General features: G+C 43.8%; 1 protein-coding gene across 2 annotated transcripts in view; it reads right to left on the bottom strand.

Moving 5' to 3' along the window:
- ITGA3 (integrin subunit alpha 3) overlaps nt 1–27,344 on the bottom strand; it is a 103,382-nt gene that overhangs the window by 51,117 nt on the left and 24,921 nt on the right. For both annotated transcript variants that reach the window (XM_033918180.1, XM_033918181.1), the window contains exons 2-4: nt 4,433–4,560; nt 2,578–2,657; nt 2,030–2,279 (exon numbers count right to left, since the gene is read on the bottom strand). In XM_033918180.1, coding sequence (XP_033774071.1) covers nt 2,030–2,279; nt 2,578–2,657; nt 4,433–4,560 — 458 coding nt within the window. The remainder of the gene's footprint in view (nt 1–2,029; nt 2,280–2,577; nt 2,658–4,432; nt 4,561–27,344) is intronic.

The following is a 27,344-nucleotide window of genomic DNA, read 5'->3' as shown; positions in this document are numbered from 1 at the left end:
GAGAGCAGGAGAGTCGGAGCAGCATTTTCCCCCACAGATTCAGCAGGCAAGCAAGGCAAAAGCAGTTGAACCCATGCATTTTAATTTCTGAAGTACATTTTTGTTTCCAGGAAGAACATCTTATCCTTTCTCTTTCCCAGGCTGCTTATCCCAATTTGTGCTGCCGAACTGGGAATGAAAGTTCCACTCACAAGTACGAGACTGAGCTTGTAACAACAGAAAGGCAGAGAGTAGAGTTTTTTAAGGGCATCTTATTAACTCCCCCAAGGACCGTTGTTTCTGCTGTTGCTCTTGCTTAAAAAATGCACTGCGGTGGTCTGGCTCCTCCACGTAGCGCACACACGGCTGCTCCACACTACACAAAACAAGTGGAGTTTCTCGTATCCTATGGTCAGCCGCAAGCAGGGAGTTTCAGGGCTGCAGGGCTGGTATTTCAGCATGGGAGAGAGCAGGAAAGGAGTGAACGACTGGTTCTCACCAATCGCTTGGTTTCGGTGTGCCTGAAAAATGGTGGTGAATCGCTGCCTTGCTAGATTTGCATGCCATTTCCCTAATTTGCATGCGTGGATTGGATCGGGTGCGGACAGGATCGGCAAGAAGGTTAGTGAATTGGGTCGGAGTCGAAAACCGATCGGTGCACGATCGGTTTGCTTAGTGAATCTAGGCCTTGGTAAGCAAGCAGCCCATACATCTACCTCCCATCATCATGCCTCGGTCCAAAACATTTATTTATTCAGTTTTCTATACCGTTCTCACAAGGGAGCTCAGAACGGTTTACATGAATTATTCAGATACTCAAGCATTTTTCCCTGTCTGTCCTGGTGGGCTCCTAAGGTCATTTCCAGCCCAAACCACGCCTACTTTGCTCTTAGGTGTCTCTGTAGATGCGATTCGGGTGCCTACATTTTTTTAAACAAGATTTTAATTGGTTTTAATTGGCGCAGTCAATTAGCACGCTGATTAAACCAATTAAGACAATTGAGTTAGGCGGCAGTAGGGCGCTATTTGTAGACTCTGCCTCTAAGCACTATTCTATAAATAGTGGTCAAATTTGAGCACTGTTTCTAGAATAGCACTTAGATCCGGGATCTGCACCAATTTTAGGCGTGAGAATTTACAGCAGCCGAAACCCAATATAAATCCTCACGCCCAAAGTCAGCGAGCGTCTGTCTGTTTTGATAACACTGCACATAAATTCTAGGAACACCCTGACTTGCCCGTGTCTCTCCCAAGGCTACGCCCCCTTTTCAGATCCAAGCGTGCAATTTATGTGCACATCTTTACAGAATTCCGACTACAAATATGCACACGTAAATTCAAAGCGTTGTCAATTAGTGTCAATAATTGTTAGCACCAACAATTGACGATTGGCTGCTCATTTGTCAATTACGTTGCGGACACAATTATGTAATATGTCCGATGCATGCCAATTTTAGGATGAAATTTTGAGTTCCATGTATAGAATCTGGGGGTGGGGGGGGACTTATGCAACTCGGAGAACAGCTTGGGCTAGGAGATTTCCAGACGTTTCAGAAAGTCCCACAGCCCATCGGCAAACTTCACCTGTGTCCCATTTGAGAGCAATAGGAAAAACTAAAGGAACAGAGAAGACCAAGCCATCAAACTAAAAGCTTTCATGACGAAAATAGGAAGTGAAACAAGAAAACAGACCCAACGTGGACCGTGTTTCGGCTACAGAGCCTGCATCAGGAGTCCTCAAGTCATCCACATTAGCTCAGTTATTTGTCCTTTTATTGAGTGGACGACTTGAGGACTCCTCAGGCAGGCTCTATAGCCAAAACACGGCCTGTGTCGGGTCCATTTTCTTGTTCCACTTCCCATTTTTGGTCATGAAAGTTTTTAGTTTGAAGATCTGGTCTTCTCTGTTCCTTTGATTGTTCCTTTCGAGTTTGGTATAGAGTTTTAGCTTCTCCTTTTGGTTTTCCATTTGAGAGCAAAGCATGCCAGACAACAGAAAAAAGGTCACCCAGTACTGCTCCTTAGTGGAAAAGACACCACCGTCACAGACCTTGCCAAGTGAAGCTTCCTGGCGCACCAAAGTACACAGACTTCTTTGTGAAGCCACCACTGGTGCCCATCTGACACATGCCGGTGCCATCCTGGTCCGTGTTGGGGTTGCAGAGTTCATTGTGGTACGTCTGCCACTCATCTTCGTAGTTGAACTGCAGGTCATTCCCCCGAACAAAGCACTTGCCCGTCATCCTGTGCTGGTCTTCGGTCCCAGACCAGAGCACCTGAACGTACCTGTGTGCACAGACCTGGGGGAGAGAGGAGAGAAGAGCACAGAAGGTGGGAACCAATCGAGAGATACCAAAACATCCAGCCTGTGCAGGAGGCAACAAGAAAATGGAAGCTGGTCATAGAAGATGACACGGCTCATGGAGGTTAAGAGAGATTTAGGCCATGTTAGAGTTTTTTATTGCCAGCCGCTGTGATAAAAGCGCCACCGCTCCTAGGAATTCTATGAGAGTGTTGGAGATTTTACTAATCTATAAGGGCAACGTATGCAGCAGTCCCCCCCCCCCTCTAATCCACTAATGTTTTATCCCGTCTTACCAGCACTCTGCCTGCAGGTCCCTGGCTGGCAATGGTCACTCCTAGCCACATGTCCTCAATAATGTTCTTTGTTGGGTCATCTGAAAGGGAAGTGCGGGAGCACGTGAGACATTACCAAGACCTGGCTGGACAATTCACAGGGATGCAAGAGTTACGAAGGACTGGTCCCCCTCCGAGCACAGTTTACAACAATAATAGACATTATGAAAAAGGAATAATGGAAGAAATGGAATGAAAGCTATTTCAGCCTGGTTTGCAGCTTCGACACCATTTGGAATCCATAACGCTGCTGACGTCCCTCTCTCTCTTTCACATGTTCTTCCATTGTAGCAACATTCAACTCTAAGGGGTAACGATTCATTCAGAAGCAGTTAGAAATTTTTGTTAAGCCCGGATATTCAATGCCAGGCCAAGTCCAGGCACCGACATTAAATTTCTAGGGTTATGCAGCCAGCCATCTCTGATCCAGTAAGTGTGATATTCAACACTTAACCACTCTTTGGGTTCTGGCCAGGAACTAGTGACCTGAATTGGCCACCATGAGAACGGGCTACTGGGCTTGATGGACCATTGGTCTGACCCACTAAGGCTATTCTTATGTTCTTATCGGATAAAGATAGGACTGTGTTTTACATGATTCAGTTGATTTGGTTAACTTTGATGGTTAATTACTGAACACTGCTCCAGATTATGAAGATCAGCAGTTCAATTTGATCTCAATCCATTGCTTTAACTATCAAGGTACTCCTCCACTCCTCAAGGATGGCACCAGGTATAAGAAATAGAACTGATATGCAGTTAAAAACTTTAGGCTCTTTGGCCCACGTTGTGACTTCTAAGCAGAGCCATATGCAAAGACTCCCTTGAGGTCCATTTGTATAAGTCAATAGGGCTCAAGTGTTCCTAAGTGGCAATCCAAAGACTTGTCCAGTTCTATCTACTGGCCCTGTACTGGCGAAATGTTGACTAGTTTTCTCTGCTAGATTTCTGTTCTATTCTTCCTGTTTGTGTTTTAAGCAAACAAAAGATATGGACAGAAAATGGGATGAAGCCTAGGCTCAGAGAAACTCCCAGGCAGATAGCTGAATGGCGATGGGGACTGCTGTGGATATAGAAAAGTTGCCATGGCAACCCGTTTCTGCTTTACAAAATCACAATGGCCCTTCGATACCTTCAATGGTCACTAGGAAAGGGTTAGGGATACGATATACCACCTGTCTGTGGTTACAGTTAAAGGAATTTACATATTATATACAGGCACTTATTTTGAGATGTGGGAACGGAGGCATTGCCCATCACTTCCTTAAACTAAACTAAAACTTAGCTTTATTTACCGGGTCATCAACCAGAGGAAGCTCGACACGGTTAACAATAATTAATAAAAATATGCTACAATTGTGAGGAGATTAATTTTCAAAATGTTTGACAAATAGAAAAGTTTTTAGAGGTTTGCGGAAGAATTGGAAAGGACTAGGACATCTCAAAATTAAAGGAAGTTCATTCCATAATTGAGAAAATTTAAAAGCCAACGAAAGGCTGAAATTCTTGACACCTTTAATTCCTTTCCTAGAAGGGAGAGAAAGTGGAAATTGTTGAGTGCCTCTTGCATAGGAAAATCTGTAGATGTTCCGGAGCAGAGGAACAAGAGGAATGAAAATGCCATACAAAATTTTGAAAATAATGCATATACACTTAAATTGAACTCTGAGAAGAACCGGGAGCCAATGGAGTCTCAAAAGCAAAGGAGTCGCATGGTCAAATTTGCATTTTCCATAAATCAACTTCGCAGCGGTATTCTGAATCAATTGTAACCTTTGGAGGCAGATCTTTGCGATTCCCAAGATACCTTACGTACTCGTTAGCTGGATGTCCATCCTCTTGCAGTCAGTCATCTCAGTAGTCAGGGGGCAGTAGTAGACGGCACCTGTCCGATTGGCATTCTGGCCAGGCGCAGCCAACTCCTGGGGTGCTCCAGTCAGGAGTCTGTAAAGCAGAGAAACACACGATGAGTGACAAATTTGTGTCTGTTGATGGAACTTAGCAGCAACAACCAATCTTGTCAATTTCATTAGAATAAGAACCTAAGAATAGCCTTAGTGGGTCAGACCAATAGTCCATCAAGCCCAGTAGCCCGTTGTCACGATGGTTAATCTAGGTCCCTAGTACCTGGCCAAAACCCAAGGAGTAGCAACATTCCATGCTATCAATACAGGGCAAGCAGTGGCTTCCCCCATGTCTTTCTCAATAGCTGACTATGGACTTTTCCTCCAGGAACTTGTCCAAACCTTTCTTAAAACCAGCTACGCTATCCGATCTTCCTACAACCCCCTACAGTGTACATACAGTGCCACTGTTCCAATTTTGGCAACCTCCCTTTCAACAAAACCCCTCCACCTTCCCCTGGCAGAACAATTCTTATGTTTTCCTCTATAAATCCGAAGTGTGGAATGGTTGTGGTACATGTGGGTTCAGGCTACATCTGGACAGAATGGTTTATTAGCGTCCAGGGTGCAAAGGACACACATAGACATTCAGCGCTATTTAATTGACCAGGAACAGCATTTGGCCAGCTAACTCCTAATCATTCAGTGGAAGATAACTATCTTTACTGAATATGAGCGATGAAAACTTGGCCAGCTATATCATGTGATAGCTGCTAGTTTGAAAGTGCTGACCAGTAGTGGCATAGCGAGGGTGGGAGGTGACCCCCTCCCCAGCCATGAATGAAACCTCACCAATCTGCTGTTCATGCCAGCCTTGGCTCTCCTGACGTCACTTCCTGGTCCCAACTAGAGGTACAAGGGAAGGGATGGGGGAGCGCCTCTCACCCATGCTACGCCACTGGGTACTCAAACCTTTTTCCCCCCTCTGTCCCAGTGAGCTCACAATCTACCTAATGTACCTGGGGCACTGGAGGATTAGGTGTCTTGCCTAGAGTCACATGGAGCAGTGCTAGGCTCCTCCCACCATTCTAGAAGCTCATTGGAGCTCTTGCATTGTAACATCATTATGGAAGCTCCTCTCTGAATTGACTCTCCAGCCAAGCCATACAGGAGCTGCATCGGTTCAAAGAACAGATATTTTTAGATTCAAAATATAATCAAACAGGGTTATGGAGTACCAGGAATGACATTTAGTTTCAGCAGGCATAAGTCCTGGCATCCAATGTGGGTGTGGGAACCTTTATAGAATGCAGCTGAGCTTTTCTGGTGCTAATATGTGTTTCACAATCTAAGAAAATGTCCCAAGTCCTAGTGCACGCTTGCTTGAGAAACGAGGCAACATTGTCAATTGGGTTCTATTTATCAGATACAATTTGTTATATCGCTGACAAAGTTATTTATTCAATTTTCTATACCATTCTCCCAGAGAAGCTCAGAATGGTTTACATCAGGGTCTCAAAGTCCCTCCTTGAGGGCCGCAATCCAGTCAGGTTTTCAGGATTTCCCCAATGAATATGCATGAGATCTATGTGCATGCACTGCTTTCAATGCATATTCATTGGGGAAATCCTGAAAACCCGACTGGATTGCGGCCCTCAAGAAGGGACTTTGAGATCCCTGGTTTACATGGATTTATTCAGGTATTCAAGCACTTTTCCCTGTCTGTCCCGGAGGGCTCACAATACCGTGTTTCCCCGAAAATAAGACCTACCCTGAAAATACCTACCCCGAAAATAAGTCCTAGTCCAGGGATTCACCAGCAACTCTTCAACCTGCCCCCCACCTCTGCCGGTGCCCCGCCCCCACCATGCAGCCAAATGCCTGCTGACCCTCCATTCTTCCTTCCCCGCCAACCGCGAGCGAGCCCTTCCTTCAGCGTTGGGCCGGCAGTATTCTAAACAGGCTTCTTGGCCTTGTCTGTCAGGGATTTCACTCTGATGACGTCATCAGTAATGCGGCAGAGTGAAATCCTTGACGGACAAGGCCAAGCAGCCTGTTTAGAATGCTGCCGGCCCAACGCAGCTTCGGATGAAGGTAGGGCTCGCTCGCAGTCAGCGGGGTGGGAAGGATAGAGGATCAGCAGGGGTTCGGCTGTGTGGTGGGGGTGGGGGGTGCTCAAGGGTTCTGCTGCACAAGGGGATGGAAGGGAGGGGAGGAAAGATGTTGCACATGTGGGGGAGAGAAAGGAAAGAGGAAGATCTGGGGTGAAGGAGAGATGATCATATGCATACCCCGAAAATAAGACCTAGTGCCTTTTTTGGACCTCAAATTAATATAAGACACTGTCTTATTTTCGGAAAAACACAATATACCCGAGGCAATACTTACTACATCGACAAAGCACATAGCATCCAAGTCAAACATTTGCATAATCACAGATCACGTGACATAACTCGATGTCCATCAAATGAAATGATAGAGAATAGTTAAGCTCTGGAACGCATTGCCAAAAGATGTAGCAAAAGCAGTTAATGTAGCTGGTTTTAAAAAAGGTTTGGACAAGTTCCTGGAGGTAAAGTCCATAGTCTGTTATTGAGAAAGACATGGGGGAAGCCACTGCTTGCCCTGGATCGGTAGCATGGAATATTGCTACTCCTTGGGTTTTGTCCAGGTATTAGGGACCTGGCTTAGCCACCGTGAGAATGGGCTACTGGACTTTATGGACCATTGGTCTGACCCAGTAAGGCTATTCTTATGTTCTTAAGGTCATTACTGCGTGCAAAGTAGGTGCAGGAACTCCGAGGAAGGAAACTGCCTTTCTACTGAATCACTCTACCTCCCTCCAGCTATGTAAACCGGATAACAGGAGTGGATCAGAGAAGGAGTCGGCTTTCAACAAGCCCAGACCAACCCTTGACGCCTCAGTGCTGAGGTAGCATTTGGACACCTAGCCACAAGCGAGAAAGTAGCCAAACTTTCCAGACCCACTGCGTGCAGGCAAGCAGCTTCAAGCTCCCTTCCACCTGCCTATCCATTAAGAACCGCCTCATACCTGGGCTTCGCACCTATAAATATGGGTAGTAATGCACAGTTCCTACCCACAACCTATCTGAGACAGGCAACTACTGTCATTTCAGTGCTAGGGCATGCTGGAGCCTTCCACAAAGCACACAGCCATCAGGGATAGTTTTGATTTATTTTTAATAATTTATATTCCGCATATCCTATAATTCTACGCGGATTACAAATTATTCAGGTACTCAAGCATTTTTCCCACTCTATCTAATGTACCTGGGGCAACGGGGATTAAGTGACTTGCCTAGGGTCACAAGGAACAGTGTGGGATTTGAACCCACAACCCCAGGGTGCTGGGGCTGTAGCTACAACCACTGCATCACACACTCCTACACAGGTTACATCCCTTTATGTGCACGCTCTGCTTATCTGCAAGTTGAACTTGGGTTGTGCAGTGTATGTATACTTCTCAAACAGAGGTCAATATTCCAAAGTACCCAACAATGCCTCTGAATATAAGAACATAAGACTTGCCCTACTGGGACAGACCAAAGGTCCATCAAGCCCAGTGTCCTGTTTCCAATAGTGGCCAACCCAAGTCCCAAGTCCCTAGCTAGATCCCAAGTAGTAAAACGGATTTCATCCTAGGAATAAGCAGTGGATTTCCCCAAGCCATCTCAATATTGGTCTATTCTCTTTCGGGAAATTATCCACTTTTTTTAAACCCCGCCAAGCTAACTGATTTCATCACATTCTTTGGCAACAAATTCCAGAGTTGAATTACACATTGTGTGAAGAAATATTTTCTCCGGTTTGTTTTAAATCTACACTCGACTAGTGCTGACATTTTTACAAAACTATCTGTCCTGTAGCTGCAGTGATTCCCAAACCTGTCATAGAGGAACTCTGATACACCCTAGTCCTAGTATTTTTGGAAAGAGTGAACAGATCTGTTGTGTACTACCTGGATAGTGCCACTGAATATTCTTACAGACCGCCTCAACTCTATCCACAAAGTGCTGGGGCAGAGCAGGGGCTGTCCCAGCACTTATCCAGATAGCAGTGATATTCAGTCTGTCCAGATAATGGACTGATCTCTCCGTTATTTACATAAGTGCTGACGCCAACCACATTATCTGGATATTCAGTGCCAGCTGCTATCCAGAAAGTGGAGCCAAATATCCAGATATTCGACTGCTGCAACTGGTGTCTACTAAAAATGTTCACTGCCCCAGCTATAAATGTTGACCTGACAGGAAAAGAATCAGAACTGTCACTGCACAACCCAAGTCCAATCCTACAGAAGCACAAGCTCCTGAAAGGCCGCTTCACACTCATGAGCTCCCTTTTACACTGTCAGCTCTCTGGGACAGAGACCCCAGGACCAATTGAAATCTCTTCCAAGGGTGGGGAGCAGGAAGCAGTGTTCTAACAGTCTATCCTGCTCCATAATCGCCAGGGACGTGCATCAATTTGCAAGAAAGATCAAATATCATTTTTATCCTAAAATGACAGGAAAAGAGATCTGACATTTGGGGGGGGGGTGCTATTTTTGGCCACCATCCTCATAAATTCAATGCCACTGCCCAGCATGGTCCACGTTGACTATCCAGTTATATATAACCACATAACACTTATCTGGTCATGGTTACTATGCCACGGTAGAGATTTCTACCGCAGCCCGGAGCACTAAATGCTCCGATGCTACTCCAACACTCACGGGAATTCTATGAGCAGTGGCGTGGCATTGGGAGCGTTCAGTGCTCTTGGCCATGGTAGAAACTGCTACCATGGCTTAGTAAAAGGGGGGATAAATGCGATATCCGGCACTATTCAATTTTAACACTGAAAAGGAGTTCAATTCTAATTGGGCCAACCAAATCTTAGACAAAATTGCACCCCTAAAATAAGGGAAAAAAAGAGACCCCACATAACAGACGGCTGGTACGACACGGAATTAGCAACACTAAAACAAAAGGCACGACAACTAGAAAGAATATGGACCAAAACAAAGAACGAAAAGGATAAAGCAATATGGAGATCTAAGATAAATGAGTACAAGAGAACCATCAAAGAAAACAAAATCGGATCCTCCACAATTAATAGCAAAGAACTCTTCAGATTCATTAACCCCTTATTTGAGATAGACCACCTCAAAAGATCTTCCTCCACCCAACTACCATCTTCAGAGAACTTTGCCTTTTACTTCAAAACAAAAGTTTTCTCAAACTAAAAACCTCCTTCCAAAACTCCCCTCTCAACTACTCCCCATTGACCATACCCCCCCCCCCCCCCCCCCAGAAACAACCCCAGCAGACAGGTACTGGAATCACTTTAAAAACCCTAACTGGTTTCAATTTCTCAAGCTTTACAAAAAATATGCCAGTTCTTACTGCTGTCTAGACAACTGCCCACCTATACTCATGAATTCAGCCCCCCCCCCCTCCTTCAAGGCAATGCTTTTAGACTGGATCACTCTCCTACTGTCTAACGGTGAATTTCCGACCGACCTAGGCCGCATCCTCATCACACCCATCGTGAAAAACCACATAGATCCCATATCAACAATCACCAACTACAGACTCGTAGCCAACATTCCCTTCTTCACCAAATTGATGGAAGGGCTGATCAACACTGATCTAACAAACTACCTGGAAAAATTCTCAATATTGCACGAATACCAATCAGGATTTTGCACACAGTACAGCACCGAAACAGCCATAGCCTCCATTGTGGAATAAATCACCCATGTACTCAGTTTAGGGAATCATGCACTAGTCCTCCAATTTGACCTGAGCAGTGTGTTTGATCTAGTACACCACGACATACTACTACTAAGCTGTCTAGATACCATAGGCATCTCTGGCCACATGTTAAATTGGTTCAAAGGCTTCCTGAAAAACCGATCCTACCAGGTCATCAGTGAACAAGTCTACTCCTAATCATGGACCAACTCCTGTGGTGTCCCGCAAGGCTCCCCACTATCACCTACCCTGTTCAACCTATACATGTCTTCACTAGGCCATGAACTATCCAAACGTACATATATGCTGATGACATCACAATCATCATCCCCTTTTCTACGCTATCGACCGGAACCAGACACTTCATTTCATCCGTCATCGATCAGGTAGAAGAATAAACAAAAAAGTTCAAACTAAAGCTAAACCCTGAAAAACCAAATATTTATGGCCACCCCAACGAATAAATACAAAGAACCATCAATCACGTTCCAATGGAGAAACTTTCCTAGTAACTCCACTATAAAAATCCTTGGAGTGACCTTAGATCAGCAACTGACATTTGACGCCCACACTGACATCTTAATTAAAAAATGCTTCTACGTACGATAAAACCATACTTTGACTTCACATCATTTAGACTATGGATCTCAAAGTCCTTCCTTGAGGGCCGCAATCCAGTCGGGTTTTCAGGATTTCCCCAATGAATATGCATTGAAAGCAGTGCATGCAAATAGATCTCATGCATATTCATTGGGGAAATCCTGAAAACCCGACTGGATTGCGGCCCTCAAGGAGGGACTTTGAGACCCCTGATTTAGACTATTAGTACAATCAATAATCCTAAGCTCGCTGGACTACTGCAACATCATTTACCTAGGATCCTACAAAAAAAAACCCTACCAAAAGATTGAGAACAATCCAAAACACAGCCATACGACTGAGTTTTGACCTGAAAAAAAAAATAAAAAAATCAGACCACCTCACCCCATATTTTAAAAAACTGCACTGGCTACCAGTCGAGGCCAGAATAATTTTCAAATTCGGTTTCCTAAGCTCCAAAACACGCACCCACGTACGGCACCCACGTACCTTCTGAATCACTTTGTTCTCCAAGACAAACTCCGCTTCTCACGCAGAACATTACTATTCGCCTTTCCGACTCCCAAAGGATGCAAATTCAAATGATTCCTCCACAAGACACTTTCCTTCCAAGCAGGAATCTGGAACAATACTCGAAGTGACTTCCTCCTTAACCATTTGTCATACCAATCATTCAGAAGATCACTGAAAACCCATTTATTTGACAAATTTGTTTAACTTCCTTAATCATTTTCCCTCTACGTCTTCCGCCATACTCCTGTTGTATATAACTACGTTACACATCTGTCTGTTTCCTCCTACTTCATAATCATGATGTAACTTAGCTGCATTCATGCAGTCTCTCTTGTTGGAAACCATCTTGAACTGAAAGGTATGACGGGATATAAATAAAGCTATTCTTATTACTAAAGATAGGACTGTGTTTATGAGGTACTGTTTATCCAGTTAAGTTATCTGGATATATTTGGTTAAGTGCCAATTCCGCTCCAGGGTCACCCACAAAATAGCCAGCTTTGGTTGGGTTGCTAACAGGGTACGTTCAACGGCACTCTCTGGTCGAGTGCCACTAAATATACCCGGTTAGCACCGGACAAGCAATAAGGAGTCTCTTCCGGCCCTCAATTTTGTTTTCCTGTGTCATCAACAGCACCTGCTATTGGCATAATTATGAGCACAGTGCCCCCAAAATGGAAAAGAAAGTTCAAAGAAAAACCTGAATGAAATGAAAAATCCTGTAAAAGACAATATGACAAAAATAAAGTTGCTTGGCCTCCACACCCTAAGAATCACCAGTAACTTGCCATGAAAGAAAAACAGGCAATGTGTGGACGGCAGAGGAACAGGCCGTGCCCTGCTTCAGAACCCCAACAAGGCCAGGACAGATCAGGTTTATAAAATTCCAGCCTTAGTATAAGCTTGAGGGGGAAAAAAAGGAAGAATGTACAGAGGAAGCAAAAATATTCCAACCTGCTGCCCTCTTCATTTGCTCGTAAAATGGGAGGCAAGAAAACAAGCGAGGCCTCCCGAGGAATTTCTGACTGATAAGAGCTCCAGCGTGCTACGGGTGGGGCCAAGCACTGGCACATACTTCTGAGATGAGACACCTGGACTGGCATGTCCTTCAGGCATATATAAATGCATGCAAAGACGCTGGTCCTAAAGCTCCTCTCATAAGATCAGCAATGTACAAATGGAAGCAGAGCACCAAAAACCGGAATGGAAAGAACTGGACTGCACAACTCACTACAGAACTAAGGAACAAGACTTTTTTTCTTAAAAAAAAAAAAAATAAAAAAGAAGATATAGATTTTCAGTTAAACATAACCAAAATGTACCATTTGACTTCCTCTTTCCCACTTACAGCGTATACTCAGGCCTACTGTAAGACCTGGTGGGCCGGGACAGGAGGGGAGGGATCCCTCCTGCCTCCTGTTCCGGCCGACTAACAATTCTCACCTCCCTCCCGCCTCCCTCATTAGTAAATGTAGTACCTTTAAAATTCCTGGTGGTCCAGCAGTGAACTGGGGCAGAACTAACTTTCCTACGCTCCTGCCCCATGCTAGGGTTACCATGTTTTGTTCAATAAAATACCGGACACATGGCCCTGCCCCATTCTGCCTTACGTTCCGCCTCCGAAAACCATTTTCTTTAAACTTTCTGACCTCTGGGCCATGTTCGGGGTCCTCCAAGCATGTGTGGACATGTGCACATGCTCAGAGATCCTCCAGACACGGCCAGAGCTCTCCAAAACCCAGGCAACTGCTGGGTTTTAGAAAGTCCGTCCAAGCACCCGGACTTGTCCAGGTTTTCCTTGACATCTGGTAACCCTACCCCGTGCAGAGCCACTATCTAAATAGCTGCCCCATGAGTTCCCGCAGTCACCATGAGAACTCGTGGCAGCGTAGGAAGATCGCTCCTGCCCCGGTTCACTGCTAAACCACCAAGGATTTTAAAAGGTACCATATTTACTAATCAGGGAGAGAAGGGAGGTAAGAATTGGACAGGAGAGATCCCTCCTGTTCCGACCCACCGTTGAACCACCTGGTGGAGGCTTGCAATAGGTTCGAGAGGGGGTGAAGGTGAGCACTGACCCAAGTATAAACCAAGATCCCTATTTTTGGACCTTTTGGGGCCCAAAAATCTTGGTTTGTATTCGAGTATATACAGCATTCATGGGAAGCTGTTAAGCATTTAAAGCTCAGAAAAAACTCTGCTTTGGATGCTCCCACACCACTGGCATCACTCAAAACTGAGGTTGCTGCTCTGCTGATCATCATCAAAGCATATCCTACATATCCACCCCCAGATCCAACATCAATTCAGCATATACAGGTGAAGAGAGCTCCTGGGGAAGCGGACACTTTTAAAACCAGGAGTGCAGCCCTAATAGCTCAAAGGTGAATAAGTACAAAAAGGCAAATTAACAATCAAAACAAACTAAATACATTCGGGCAAAACAGAAAGGAGACTTAGAAGAAGACCAGAAAGAGAAAACAGCAGAGCCGAGAGACAGGGGAGCATTGCAGGTGCACCCATCAAAGGCAGGCAAATGACAAACTTCACCCTCTCTCATCAGTTTATTAGTGTCTGGGAAAACCAAAACAGAGAAGAATGAAAAGCAATAAGCAAAAACACGCAGTGAAACAAAGGGCCCCTGACTGTCCCATAGTCTGTGGATTCTTCCAAGGCTCCTGGCTTTTCAAGCTTTCCAATTTAGGGTCAGACGCAATCAGCTTTCTCTCCTGCCTTCATCCCAACCAGCGGCATAGCGAGGAGAGGCGGAGGGGGCAGACCGCTGACACCAGGGCCTCTCCTCCCCCTCCCCCTCCCCCAGCAACAGGGCACCCCTGCTACTACCTCTTTGAATCTTTGCCAGCCCCTCACTCTGACTTCACTTCCTGTTCGCAGGGCCAGGATGTGATGTCAGAAGGACGGCTCAACTGGCACAGCAGCAGGTAGGACAGCCTGCTTGCTGCCAGCAAAGATGTGAGGAGGCGTGGGGGGAGTGCACAGGGCGGTGATGCCGGACGTCAACCTCCCTCGCTATGCCACTAATCCCACCCCATAGACATACTGGGGTTGATATTCAGTCAAAGACAGCTAGCGCTTTTTTAGCCGTCACCAGCGCTATTCTCAGGCATTCGATACAAGGCCATATCTGGGTTTATGCGGCCGACTAACTCTTATTATACAGCCTTATCCAGAGGATTCCTAAACGCCAGAAAGTGATATGTGATTGTTATTTCACTCACAAGTTTAAAATATACAAAGTAAAAGATACAAAAGTCAAAAGATACAAAAGTCAAAAGATACAAAGTCAAAAGATACAAAAGTCAAAAGATACAAAAGTCAAAAGATACAAAAGTCAAAAGATACAAAAGTCAAAAGATACAAAAGTCAAAAGATACAAAAGTCAAAAGATACAAAAGGCAAAAGATACAAAAGGCAAAAGATACAAAAGTCAAAAGATACAAAAGTCAAAGAGACAAATATACAAAGTCAAAGATACAAAAGTCAAGAGTCAAAGTCAAAGATACAAAGTCAAAGAGTCAAAGATACAAAGTCAAAGATACAAAGTCAAAGAGTCAAAGATACAAAGTCAAAGATAAAAACAACCATCTCGTAATATCTTAAACAAATTGTTTCTGAAAACATTTTCCTGCGACATCAAATAAAACCATATTTTAAGAAAAACCTCTTAAATATCTAAAGTAAATAATCGTGGGCCGTGTTTTCTAAAGCTTAGCGCATGTTAACTGTTGTGTGGCCCATTTTATTCCTATGACCATACGGCAATTGAGGCAAAGGAATTTGTCTAAGAAATTGGCTGCTTCTGTCCATATAGCTCGGGGGATCAGTGGCCACAGAACCCTATTTGTCTTTTCTTTTTTACTCTCCTTTACCTAATAGTGTCTTTTGGCCTGCCGGTACCATAGGAGGCCAGGGGTTACACTCTTTAGAAACATGCCTACAATATTTATTTTAGCCTTCGTTCACTTTTTCTGTAATATCCAACTTTGATTATTATCCAACAACCTGTCAGTTCCGTTAACTTCAGATAACTGACACTCTACCAGTGGCATACCAAGGGGGAGGAGGAAGTCTACCCCAGGTGCAGCCCATAAGGGGGCGCTCCAAGGGCCAGCATCATGAACATCTTCCGGCAGTGGCAGCTTTCACAATTCACTGCTATAACAGCGTTGGGCTTTCTTCTCTGCCAGGTCCTGCCTTCATGGAAACAGGAAGTAGGTGGGACTCGGCAGAGGAAGGTTGCGCTGTTGATAAGGGGGTGGTGACAAAGAGAGGGGAGAGGGAGAGAAATGCACACAATTGTAGAGAGGAGAGGAAAGAGAGATGCCAGACCATGAGAAAGGGAGGGAAAGCAGATATCAGACCATGGAGGGGAGGGAAGGAAGAAACAGATGCCAGACCAGGGGAAAGGAAAGAGAAGAGATGCCAGAGGGACAGAGAGAGATGGAAGGGAAGCAGAGGAGAGATGCCAGGGCATGAGGGAGGGAAGGGAAGGAGATAGAAATGCCAGACCATGGGGTGGAGTGGGAAGAAAAGTGGAAGAGAGTGATGCCAGAGCATAAGGGACAGGGTGGAGATGGAGAGAAAAATGGAGAAGGGGTGAAACTGAAATGAATCATGTATAAAGGAGAGATGGGGCACAGGATAGAGACAGTTTATGTAACTGACATAGAAAGAGGGAAGATGCCATATGGAAGGGAAGATGGTGGATGGAAGAGAGAGGGTAAATAGTGGATTGAAGGGGCAGAGAGAGAGGGCAGAGGCTGAGTGGAAGGGGCAAAGAGAGAGGGCAGGTATTGCATGGAAGGGAGAGGAGAGACGCTGTATGGAAAGAAGAGAGTGAAGAGATGATTAAAGTAGAAATGACAAAAGGTAGAAGAAAATATATTTTTGTGTTGCTTTAGAATCAAGTAGTATTGTAACTGTATGGCTAAAAGTTTTTAAACAGGAAATGGAAATAAGGCAATCATTTTATTGGACTAAACCCCCTTCCTCAGATCAGGACAGGATACCTTAACAGTAGTATACTGTACTGTCCTGAAGGAGGAGGATTTGGCCTCTGAAAGCTAATTGAAAAATGGATTACTCCAATAAAATGGTATTTTCTGATTTCCCATTATTTGATTTATTTCTGTTTCTTAATTTGTAAAGTGGCAATTGCTGTTGCTCAGGTTATTTTCAAATTTACGACTGCCATCTTTATATTTTGCACAATATTAGGGGTCATGTATCACAGCTTCTATTTCTGTGGTGTTGCATTGCATGAAAAAGTCTGTTTACATATTTCTATTTTCAGTTTGTGATTCCATATCCCATACTAGGCGAGGGTGTTTCTGTGTTCTGTGTGTACAAAAGACATGGGTTTCCGATAGCATTGACTGTGCAGGATCGATCTGTACTAGTCTAGCTTGTTTAGTTTTACAATGGGTGTATGGATATTGTACTGGTCACTCCAGTATGTAAAATGCTGCCTTTTCCTAGGTACACTCTTGTTGTGAGATGCGTGGATTGTTACTAAAAATCATGGTTTTCATATAGAGGAGGGAGTTGTTAGAAAATGATGGGCCCTGGGTGTCACATACACCCCAAACAGGAGATTCAGAATCTCCATGACGAACCAATACACCCAAATAGGAGATTCACTTTCGGTTTAGCAGTGGTACGTGATTTACACATCACTCGACCAAGCGGCTAAGTTCCCATGAGAGATCTCGCTCACCTATTTTGTTTTATCCGACTATTGGTTTGTATATTTCAATTATACGAAGTCAGTTGCGATACAGCGTTCCACATTGTGAATCAGACCCCTGAGGCAGGCCTTACGGCCGAAACACGTACGTGTCGGGTCCAAATTGTGAATAAAGACATTGAGCACCCCAGGTCGCCTTTTCTGTCTTCTTTTACAAATGCTAGATTCACCACTGGACTCTACTGTACAAGTTTCAGTTCTGCTATTTCATTGACAATCCTAAAAGGATCCAAAAGATCTCAATGCACAAACCACCAGATCTGGATGGATTATATTTCAATGAACTGTATTTCAAGTTAACTACTTAGAAAATATAAGATGTTAGAAATTTCAGACCCTCTTAATTACAGTGGCATGACGCCAGTTTTTTTTGTTAAATTCTGGGGCGATACAATGAGTTTTTTTTATCTCAAAAACACGTGGAAAATGAAGGATTAACAACTCCAAGAATAATTTTTGCATCTTGCTTAGCAGCAGACATATTTTTCCTTTAGAAAGTTAATCTTCTTTAAATATTACTCATATAATAATGCAATCAAGTTAAAAGATTATGCTTTTGTCTGCCTTTTCTTCTTCTATGCTTATTATGTGGTAGACAGTGCAAGTATTTATTGTATCTTGAAAGCCAATGCTGTCACCAGTTGACTTTCGAGTTGTTGGACAAGCAATGACTACTGCAATGTCTTATACCTGGGAATAACTAAAACCAGGTGCAGGGCACTGCAGGTGATCCAGAACGCCGCGGCCAGACTGATAACCGGAACCCCAAAATATGAGCATATTACCCCATCTCTCCGACAACTGCGTTGGCTACCAGTTGTACAATCCAATACAAAGCAATCGTGCTTTGTTATCAATTTCTATATGGCACGATTCTGGTTCCCAACCATCAAGATCATTGCGCTCTGAAAACTCAGCACTGTTGAAAACAAAGGCCAATCTCAAGGATGTGGAAACGAATGCCACGACCTTTTCATGTGCAGGAGTAAAACTATGGAATGGCCTTGTTGGCCAAATTCGGAAATGTGGGGATCAGGAAACTGCTGAAAACGCAATTCCTCGATGCATTTCTTTGAGCATTTGACCAATTGCAAGGATTGAATCTTTCTGCTTTTGTTTTTATCTGTTCTGACCCGTTTCAATATTTTATGTATGTAACTTTATTTTAAACCGTTTTGGAATAAACCAGTTTAGAAATTTTTTAAAATAAATAAATGTTTAAATCATACTATTTGTACAAGATTTATATGCTTGGAAATTATTTTGACATTTAATAAATAATAATTACAAACAGGGTTATGACAACCTATGATGATGGCAACCAGGAGATATTTTATTCTGTGTTTGTCAATCAGGTTTGCTAGAGGTGCAAAGTAAAATGCTGTAGGTTTTAAAGAGATGCGCTGGCACATTTGTATGGATTACATTTTATTTTGGCTGTCTTTGTGCAAGTTCTTTTTTTTTTTAAGAAAAGTGATTTGATTTTTATTTATACAGTCCTCAATACGACACGTTTTATACTTTAGCTCGAACCAATCCTTGATCTTCACTTATAGTAATACACTATTGGCGATTACTCACAAATTCTAGCCAACACGTTTTTGGGAAGAACCTCAGAACAGTCATAGCCTTAAGGTTCAAAAGAAATTTTCTTTAACCATCCAATTTTATAATTTAATTTTAAAGTGCAGAGTGCAAAGCTTAAATAGTTATAAGATTTTTATTTAGGCAGGGAAAACAGTGGGACTGGACAAAAAGCTTTCGACAAGAGCCAGCGGGATGAAACCGATGCTGCCAGTCTGCATTGCGTTTGTGGGTCTCCTCGCTGGTGGACTTTTCGTGCCATTTGGATTTTTTTATTTATACATTCATCATTCCAGGCCCTGCCTTCTCCCTGGTACAGTAGACATACTTTCCACAGTAACTGAGAACTTGGCACAGACACAGCATTCTTGGCTGAAATGTTATTTTAGTAGAGCTCTTTCGAAAATTAATTTTACTCTGATCATTTATTTATTTAGTCAATTTGTTTTCCTCCCCAAAGAGCCCAGGACAGGTTACAGGTCAACATACACAATATACAGTTAACAGGTTACAGTACAAGTTTATTCAGGTACATACTAGGGATCTAATACCAATATCCATAATATTCAGTTTATAGATTAACCCACTCTCAACTGATATTGGGGGTACTTTATTTAATTTGCTATAGAAGCTGGTGCAACGATGAAAGGTGCCCTGAACCAATTCCTATTCACCTTTCTTGGCATAGGAGATGATTAAACACACATCTGACTATGGTTGAACATACGACTATAGTGGTGAAAAAGTGTTTTTTTGCACTATGGAAATTAAAGACCATTCAAAAATATTTTGACCCTTTATCTTACAGTTGGTAAATTTCAAACAATTCTTTTAGGCCCCTTGGAGCAACGTGGGACAGTATCTGATGGATGACTGCAATGATCTTCAAATGTACTCTTGAACTGTTTCAATGTAGGATTTATATGTGAGCTCCTAGGAAGCCCTGCAATCAATCTAGCGGCCAAATTGATCAGCGTCTGCGGTGCCTTCAATTTCGCTTTAGCAACTCCCAGGTACAGTGAGTTACAATAATCTACTCTACTCAGTACTAGAGCTTGGACCACACTACGAAAAATCAGATGCTGGTAATAATGGTTTCAATCTATAAAGCAGCTGCATTTGCATATAACCTACCCTGATCGCTGGTGTATTCAGTATTTTTTTTTTAAAGATTTTTAACATATAATCTCATTTTTCAAAATGCAATTAAAAAATGACTAGGGCCAAATGTCTAAAAATGAGTCTAAGAAACAAAACATACAAATAGGTTTGTGTTTTTTAATTCAAAATCCTTTATTCATGCATCAAATGACCCAACACGTTTCACCATCAGTAACAGCAGGAACACCACTGGCTCAAAGTAAGAAAATTAAGCTGCGATTTTGAACCAATGTGATTTACATTTAGGAAATAAATATGATATATTTCATCAGTGGCGTAGCTAGGGAGGTTGGCACCAGGGCAGTGGTGCCCAGTAACACCAAGCTGTGCCCCCCCTCCCCTTCATGTACCTCTTGAAATGTTTGCCGGCTGCTGCTCACACCAGCCTCGGCTCCCTTCTGATGTCATGTCCTGCAACCAGGAAGTGATGTCAGAAGGGAGCCGAGGCTGGTAGATGCTGCTGTTGCCGGCAAACATTTCAAGAAGTACGCAGGAGGGGGGCGGAGTGGAGAAGCGCTGGCACCTCCGTGAAGATGGTGCTTGGAGTGCTCTACTACATCAATATACATTTTCTTTTCCCTGGAGAAGAGGAGACTTAGAGGGGATATGATAGAGACTTACAAGATCGTGAAGGGAATAGAGAGAGTAGAGAGGGACAGATTCTTCAAACTTTCAAAAAATAAAAGAACAAGAGGGCACTCGGAAAAGTTGAAAGGGGACAGATTCAAAACAAATGCTAGGAAGTTCTTCTTTACCCAGCGTGTGGTGGACACCTGGAATGTGCTTCCAGAGAGTGTAATAGGGCAGAGTATGGTACTGGGGTTCAAGAAAGGATTGGACAATTTCCTGCTGGAAAAGGGGATAGAAGGGTATAGATAGAGGATTACTGCACAGGTCCTGGACCTGTTGGGCTGCCGCGTGAGTGGACTGCTGGGCACGATGGACCTCAGGTCTGACCCAGCGGAGGCATTGCTTATGTTCTTATGTTCTTATAATGCAGCCTGATAGTGAAACATGAATAAAATATTTTTAAATTTAGAAACATGGAGTTTCATATGGTCTTTTTATATTTTTTCTTTATTGTTGTGGAGCAAACGCTTCTTTTGGTTTCTTAAATATACGAGTCTACATTTGCATCTGCAGAGGTGGGAATAAAGGCAGATGTTCAGAGGGCGATTTTATGAACAGGCCACGTAACTAGTGACACACTTCTCAATGTTTAAATTATCCCATGGAAAGGACCTGCAGACATTTACAACTGCTAATGAGCAGGCACAAGAAAAAAAAAAATCCTCTGGGGAAAATAAAACCATATGCATACAAATCTAAAAAAACCCCATCCCAGCTCCGTCCCTGGGCGTTGGTGAAAGCCAGCGGGATATGGAATTAGGCCATTTCACTCACACTTAGCTCTCCTTTTACAAAGGTGCGTTAGGGCCTTCACGCGCGGAATATCAGGCGGTAGTTTTTCAGCTAGGGCACGCTAATCCAGTGCGTGCGCTAAAAACGCTCGTGCACCTTTGTCTGGCAATTTCAGAAGAAGCCATTTCTGAGCACATCTCCATTTGATATATGTAAACGGCTTTTAAAATGACCCTCTTGGAACTCCTTTTCAACCCTAGGCAGCTCATTTAAATACGCCTAATAGCTCACAGGTCTAAATTTAGGATCCTAAGTTCAAGTAAAAATCTATCTAAAATTAGGACCTGGGAACTTAAGATCCTAATCGAAGCACAGAGTATTCCCCCACCCCACCTGAGTTGATCCATTAATATGAGGGGTTACCACAAACCCCAATTCTAAAACTAGAAGATGGTAGAAGATACGAGTTATCTATTCTTATAAATCTGTCAATGCCACTGACCCTGCTTAGTCTCTTTCTCCCCACTCTGTCCCATGCAGATAAAGTCCAGCTGCCGCCAACTGCACTGGATGTCTGTTCCACGTGGCCATCACTCTCACTTTCCTTTTTAGCCTTCCTCTCTCCAGCCTCCTAAGTCAATCCCTTCTTTAAGCGTATTCCACCATTTATGTCCACCTCAGGATCTGTCCCTCGTTCCCAGGAGTCTCACTACACTTCCCCCTTAATATTCGTGGGAGTTAGGGGCAGAGCCGGCCCGCAAATATTGAAAAACGCAAATAACTTTTCGGCCCCACCTCCCTCCCGCCTCCTGGACCTCTCTACATCTTACTTGGTGGTCTAGCGGTGAAGCGGGGCAGTAGCGATCGTCCTACGCTCCTGCCCCGTGCAGACCCATCCACATAAATGGCTGCCATGAATTCCCACTATAGTCTCATGAGAGCACAGGAACTCACAGCAGCCATTTTTGTGGACAGCTCTGCACGAGGCAGGAGCGTAGGACGATCGCTACTGCCCCATTTCACCGCTAGACCACCAGGGAAGGTGTGAGAGGTCCGAGAGGCGGGATGGAGGTGGGGGTGATTCTGGGTTTAGAAAACCGCGAATAACCAAAGTCGCGAGTCCTAAACCCACAAATCGGGAGGGAGAAGTGTAGTTTATACAAGCAAAAGAACAGACACAAAGTCTGAAACTGTTATTTCTGCAGTGAAGCATTACTTGTTCTCAGCAGTGAAGCAGGGCAGGGTGGGGCAGTTAGATTTCTTGCAAGTAAATGCACATTTCTTCCAGTTTTGCCAGGACGCCTCTCTCTCTCTCTGTAAATGTCAACAGCCTAAAGGCACAAGGGGAAGCTTGTGAATCTATGAGGAACATGAAGGTGGAGAAAGGGAGGATGAAAGACAAAGGGGGGGGGGGGGGAGAACAGGAAAGGAGGCCTAGTACAGATGAGGATGATATCAGAGGAACAAAGAGTTAGACAGGATAAAGAGGCTAGGGGAAGGGAATGGGGGACTTATAGACTGCCTTTTTGTGGCTTTGGCATTCTAAGCGGAGGATTATGTGACTTGCTCAGGGTCACAAGGAGAAGCACTGGGATTTGATCTCACAACCTCTGGGTGCAGAGACAGCAGCTCCACCAGCGAGCCACACCTTCCAGCCCTAAGGGTGCCACGTGGGTGAGGACATAGGTGAAGCTCAGGGCACATTTTTCAGGCATATCAAGTCTTTTATATGCTTCCTGAATGAACAATATATCAAGAGAGCATACTTGTAGCTCAGGATGGCGCATGTTATATAGAGACAACGGAAGTCAGAGGGCAGGATCCAGGGAGCAGACACCACTACAGATAGAAACATAGAAAAAAGCAGCAGAAAAGGGCTATAGCCCACCAAGTCTGCCCATTCCAAGTATCCGCACCCCACGTGAGTATCCCATTTTCTCTTAAAATCCGTCACGCTGCTGGCCTTTATCACCTGGAGTGGGAGTCTGTTCCAATGATCCACCACTCTTTCGGTGAAGAAGTACTTCCTGGAGTCGCCATAGTCTACGGGAAAGAGTCTCTGGCTGTCCTTTGGGACACTTTTGGGGACATTTCTGGGGGCGATGTCCCCAAAGACGCAGGCCACGCACATCAAGAAATTTAAACACAAGGCCGAGCAGATTGCTATGCCCTTAGAAACTGACACTTTGCGCCCGAGGCATCCTTCAGGTGACAGCTAGTCCCAAATTTTTCTAATACATACCTTCAGCTATTAACCCATCTAAAATTTCCAGCTCATCCCAGAGAAAACATGCTACTTTGTAAAAGGAGATGTGTGAATTTTTACTGCGATGTCAGGTACAGGATATTTATCACCTCTGCAGTTATTTGGTTACAGTTATAAGGGCCTCTGAAAGCAGAAAATAGAAGCATGAAGGCAGATAAAGGCCAAATGGCCCATCCAGTCTGCCCCTCCACAGCATCCACTATGTCCTCCTCTCACTAAGGGATCCAACGTGCCTGTCCCACGCTTTCTTGAATTCAGACACAGTCTCTGTCGCCACCCCCTCTACCGGGAGACTATTCCACATATCTACCATCCTTTCTGTAAATAAGTATTTTCTTAGATTACTCCTGAGCCTATCACCTCTTAACTCCATCCAGGAGTCCAGACTGGCACCGAGCCCAACAGTTCTCCATTCATACCAGTCACGAGGCAACCCATGAAAGACAGCGAATCTAGCTATTACACAGGAAACTGCCAGAACCTGGTTCTCCTATTAATGGCAAGAAAATGTATAGAACTTATTTATCTGGGTCACAGAAGGGGGGGGGGAGTGTAAGATTGGGGAATTGTCCTGTCATAATCCCCCCGCAGCTCATTAACCATCATCCTTTTCTCTCTCTGGCAGGTTCTCATCTGGTGACTTGGCAACCATTAAGTCTGCTCTACAGTAATTACAAAGCCTGCACAATTGATTAACATGTCTGCTGCAGAGACAGAAGTGGAAACAGAGATTTGGTATATCTTATTTATTTATTTATTCATTCAATTTTCTATACTGTTCTCCCAGGGGAGCTCAGAACGGTTTACATGAATTTATTCAGGTACATAAGTACATAAGTAGTCGCCTCCGCCAGGGCAGACCAGAGGTCCATCCAGCCCAGCGGTCCGCTCACGCGGCGGCCCATCAGGCATATTGCCTGGTCAGCGGTCCCTGACTAATTTTATGCCTACCTCTACACTTATCTCTAAACCTTCCACTGCTCTTATCTGTACCCCTCAATCCCTTTGTCTTCCAGGAACCTATCCAGGTCAAGCATTTATCCCTGTCTGTCCCAGTGGGCCTAGTATACCATGGGGGGGCCTTGGAGGTCTGGGCTCAGGCCCCCTCCACAACCAAAGTATCTGTGGAATGGCTGGCAGGGGTGCCCAATCCTTGCCAGCTGATGAAATCCACTGCCTGAACTACCCCCCTTGCTCTCTCAGCAGTGAAAGTTGGCTGCCTCCTTCCCAGTCACCGACACCAGTACTCCTTCAGCAGGCCTCGTTTGCCCGTGACCTGAGCCTGCGCAAAGAGTGCCTGTGTCGGAAGCAGGAATAAAGAGACCGCCAAATTCTTCACTGAAGCAGCACTGGGACAGTTCAGATGGAGGATTGGGTGGTCCTGCCAGTAAAGACAGAATTGTTAGCATGGCAGGGGAGAGCGGAAGTACGGAGAATATGCATTCCCCCCCAAAAAACTATATATATATATATACATACATACTTGGCCATGCCATTCAGCCTTCTTTTTTAATTATTTTATTTATCATATGTCAAATATTTATCAAGCATTTACATCTTGTACAGAAAAGATTGAAAAAGAAAGAAAGAAAAAAAAACATCCCCTAAACCCTAATTTGATAAATACAGAAAACAAAGGCAAAATTTAACATAATCAATCTCAAGTGCACAAATTAGGATCCCAGATTACTCTCAAGGGGTATAAGGAACCTCCAGAAAAATCTAAACAAACAAGGTAACTAAGCATCCGAAAAGCTGAACCAAGATGTCAAAATCTGTTCATTTGAGCTCAAAGTTCCTTCTCCTTCGAGGTGTTTCAAAGATAGAAAAGTAGTTAACTGGGAAGGTCCAAAAAACACATATTTTACTGAGCAATATTTCACTAAGCATTTACAAGGATATCTCAAAAAGAAGGTTCCTCCAATCGATGCAACTCCAGTTTTCAAAAGCAGGAATTGATGCCTCCTTCTTTGGGTTTCACAAGATACATCAGGAAATATTTGTATTTTGAATCCCAAAAAGTCCTTCTGTCTATTTTGTAAGAACAATTTCTTAATCCAAGTTTTATCTGGCAATAATGCCACGTAAGCAATAAAGTCGCAGGTTTCGCTACCTCTTGATCAGAGGATTCCAAAATAAGTTAAAATCTAATTGTTGGTTCTGTTGACCTTGATCTAAAATCTGATGAGCTTGTGGGTCAATAATAAACCTGTATAAAGGGAGGTATTGATTTCTTCAGGAATATTCAAGATCTTCCCAAAATCTCTCTTAAGCATTTCCCTGGGTGTCACTGCGGGCACCATTGGAAAATTCAACATCCTTAAATTGGTACCCCGATAACTATTCTCCAAGGTTTCCATGTTCCTCCGCAAACTAATGTTATCCTTTATCAAAGTATCTTGAATTTGCTCAATACTAGATTTGCAGGAACTCAATTCCAATTTTAAACCTTTTGAAAACTTTTCTGTCTGCGTATTACTTTGGTAACACCTACACAAGTTGTCTTGACAAATGAAAGTTCCCTGAACCTGGATTCTGCTTTACCCTGCCTGGCTTCTAAGCAGATACCTTGCAGCTGCCTTCTTAGGTTTCCGTGGCTTAATTGATTTTATTGACCACATCCCCGAGCTATTTACAGAACCATAATAACATTTGCCTCTTGGACAAAACAACAAATCAAAGTGAATTAAAGAGGAGCTCAGAGATCAGTCCCTGGGAAGCCGAAGGCAGATGCTGCCATGGAAGCAGCATTAGATAGAAAAGCAGTCGGCCAGCGCCAGTTTCTCATCAGCGCACATAGTGTAATCCATTCTCCCTTAGCAGGCTCTGCTGTAATTGGTTGCCAGTCCATCTTGAATAAGCTTTTTGTGTTTTGCAAGTTCAAGAACTCCTCAATAAATACTGAGTAATTCAAAAGAAAAGAGGAAAGGCCTGGGGTGCATCTGTTCAGACAATCTGGCTTCAGGCAGACAAACTAGGCCAGGGGTTGCCAACCAGGGGTGAGAGATGGAATTTCAGGGGGTGCGACAGAGTGGCTTGTGTCCCTTAGTGACAAGTCACGAGTCGTCACTTGGACAACTGTCCATCTGCATCGACCAGTGGTAGTAGGTGGTTGCGATATTACTTTTGTAGGGGGTGCGAACATTAATCAAACAATTAATCAAACATTTCCTAGGAGTGCGGGGTATAGAAAAGGTTGGGAACCACTGAAATAGGCAGTCGCCTAGGGCAACAGCTTCTTAGGGGAAGCAGAAAGCCCCTGCAGTCAAAGCAAAACAATATATTAGCACATATTTTATCTGCAAGAAAAAATGGGGAGTCTTCAAATACAGTCAAGTAAAAAGAGCAAAGTGGGCCTTCAAGGATGAGCTGGGATCTAAAGTTTATTGAAGGATCTGACACGAGCTATGTTTTGGTAAAGCACCCGCATGAGGGTTTGTCAATGTAAGCCCTTTATTCTTTGAAAAATCAATAGTACAGAAGAGCAAAGTCTTGGCAGCTCTTTTTTTAGCTGTATATTTTAGCCAAGTTGTGTCAACTGATTTGTGCTGGCATCACTTACCCATCTTTGAAGGAATGAAGGCCTTGGATTGACGTTCTCCTACACAGGCCTTTTGCCGAAATACAGCCCGTGTCAAATCCTTTAAATCAATTTTAAATGCAAAGCCATCTTTGGAGGCCATCTTTTTTCATTCAGATTAGTTTCTTGTGCTTTGGACTCCCGTTCGACTCAATTCAATTTCCAGATATCTCATTCGTTCTTGTAAATAGATGTTGAAAATTACTCTCATTATGTATATGTTTACAGAACAAAGTTTCATATTTTAAAGTATGATAACTAAATATGTTTTTAGGATTGTTCTTGGAGTGAT

Source organism: Geotrypetes seraphini, chromosome 13 (genome assembly GCF_902459505.1).
Source record: "Geotrypetes seraphini chromosome 13, aGeoSer1.1, whole genome shotgun sequence".
In the NCBI taxonomy this organism is placed as follows: domain Eukaryota; kingdom Metazoa; phylum Chordata; class Amphibia; order Gymnophiona; family Dermophiidae; genus Geotrypetes; species Geotrypetes seraphini.
The sequence above is the reverse complement of the archived record's forward strand: the minus strand, read 5'-3'. Positions and strand labels throughout refer to the sequence as shown.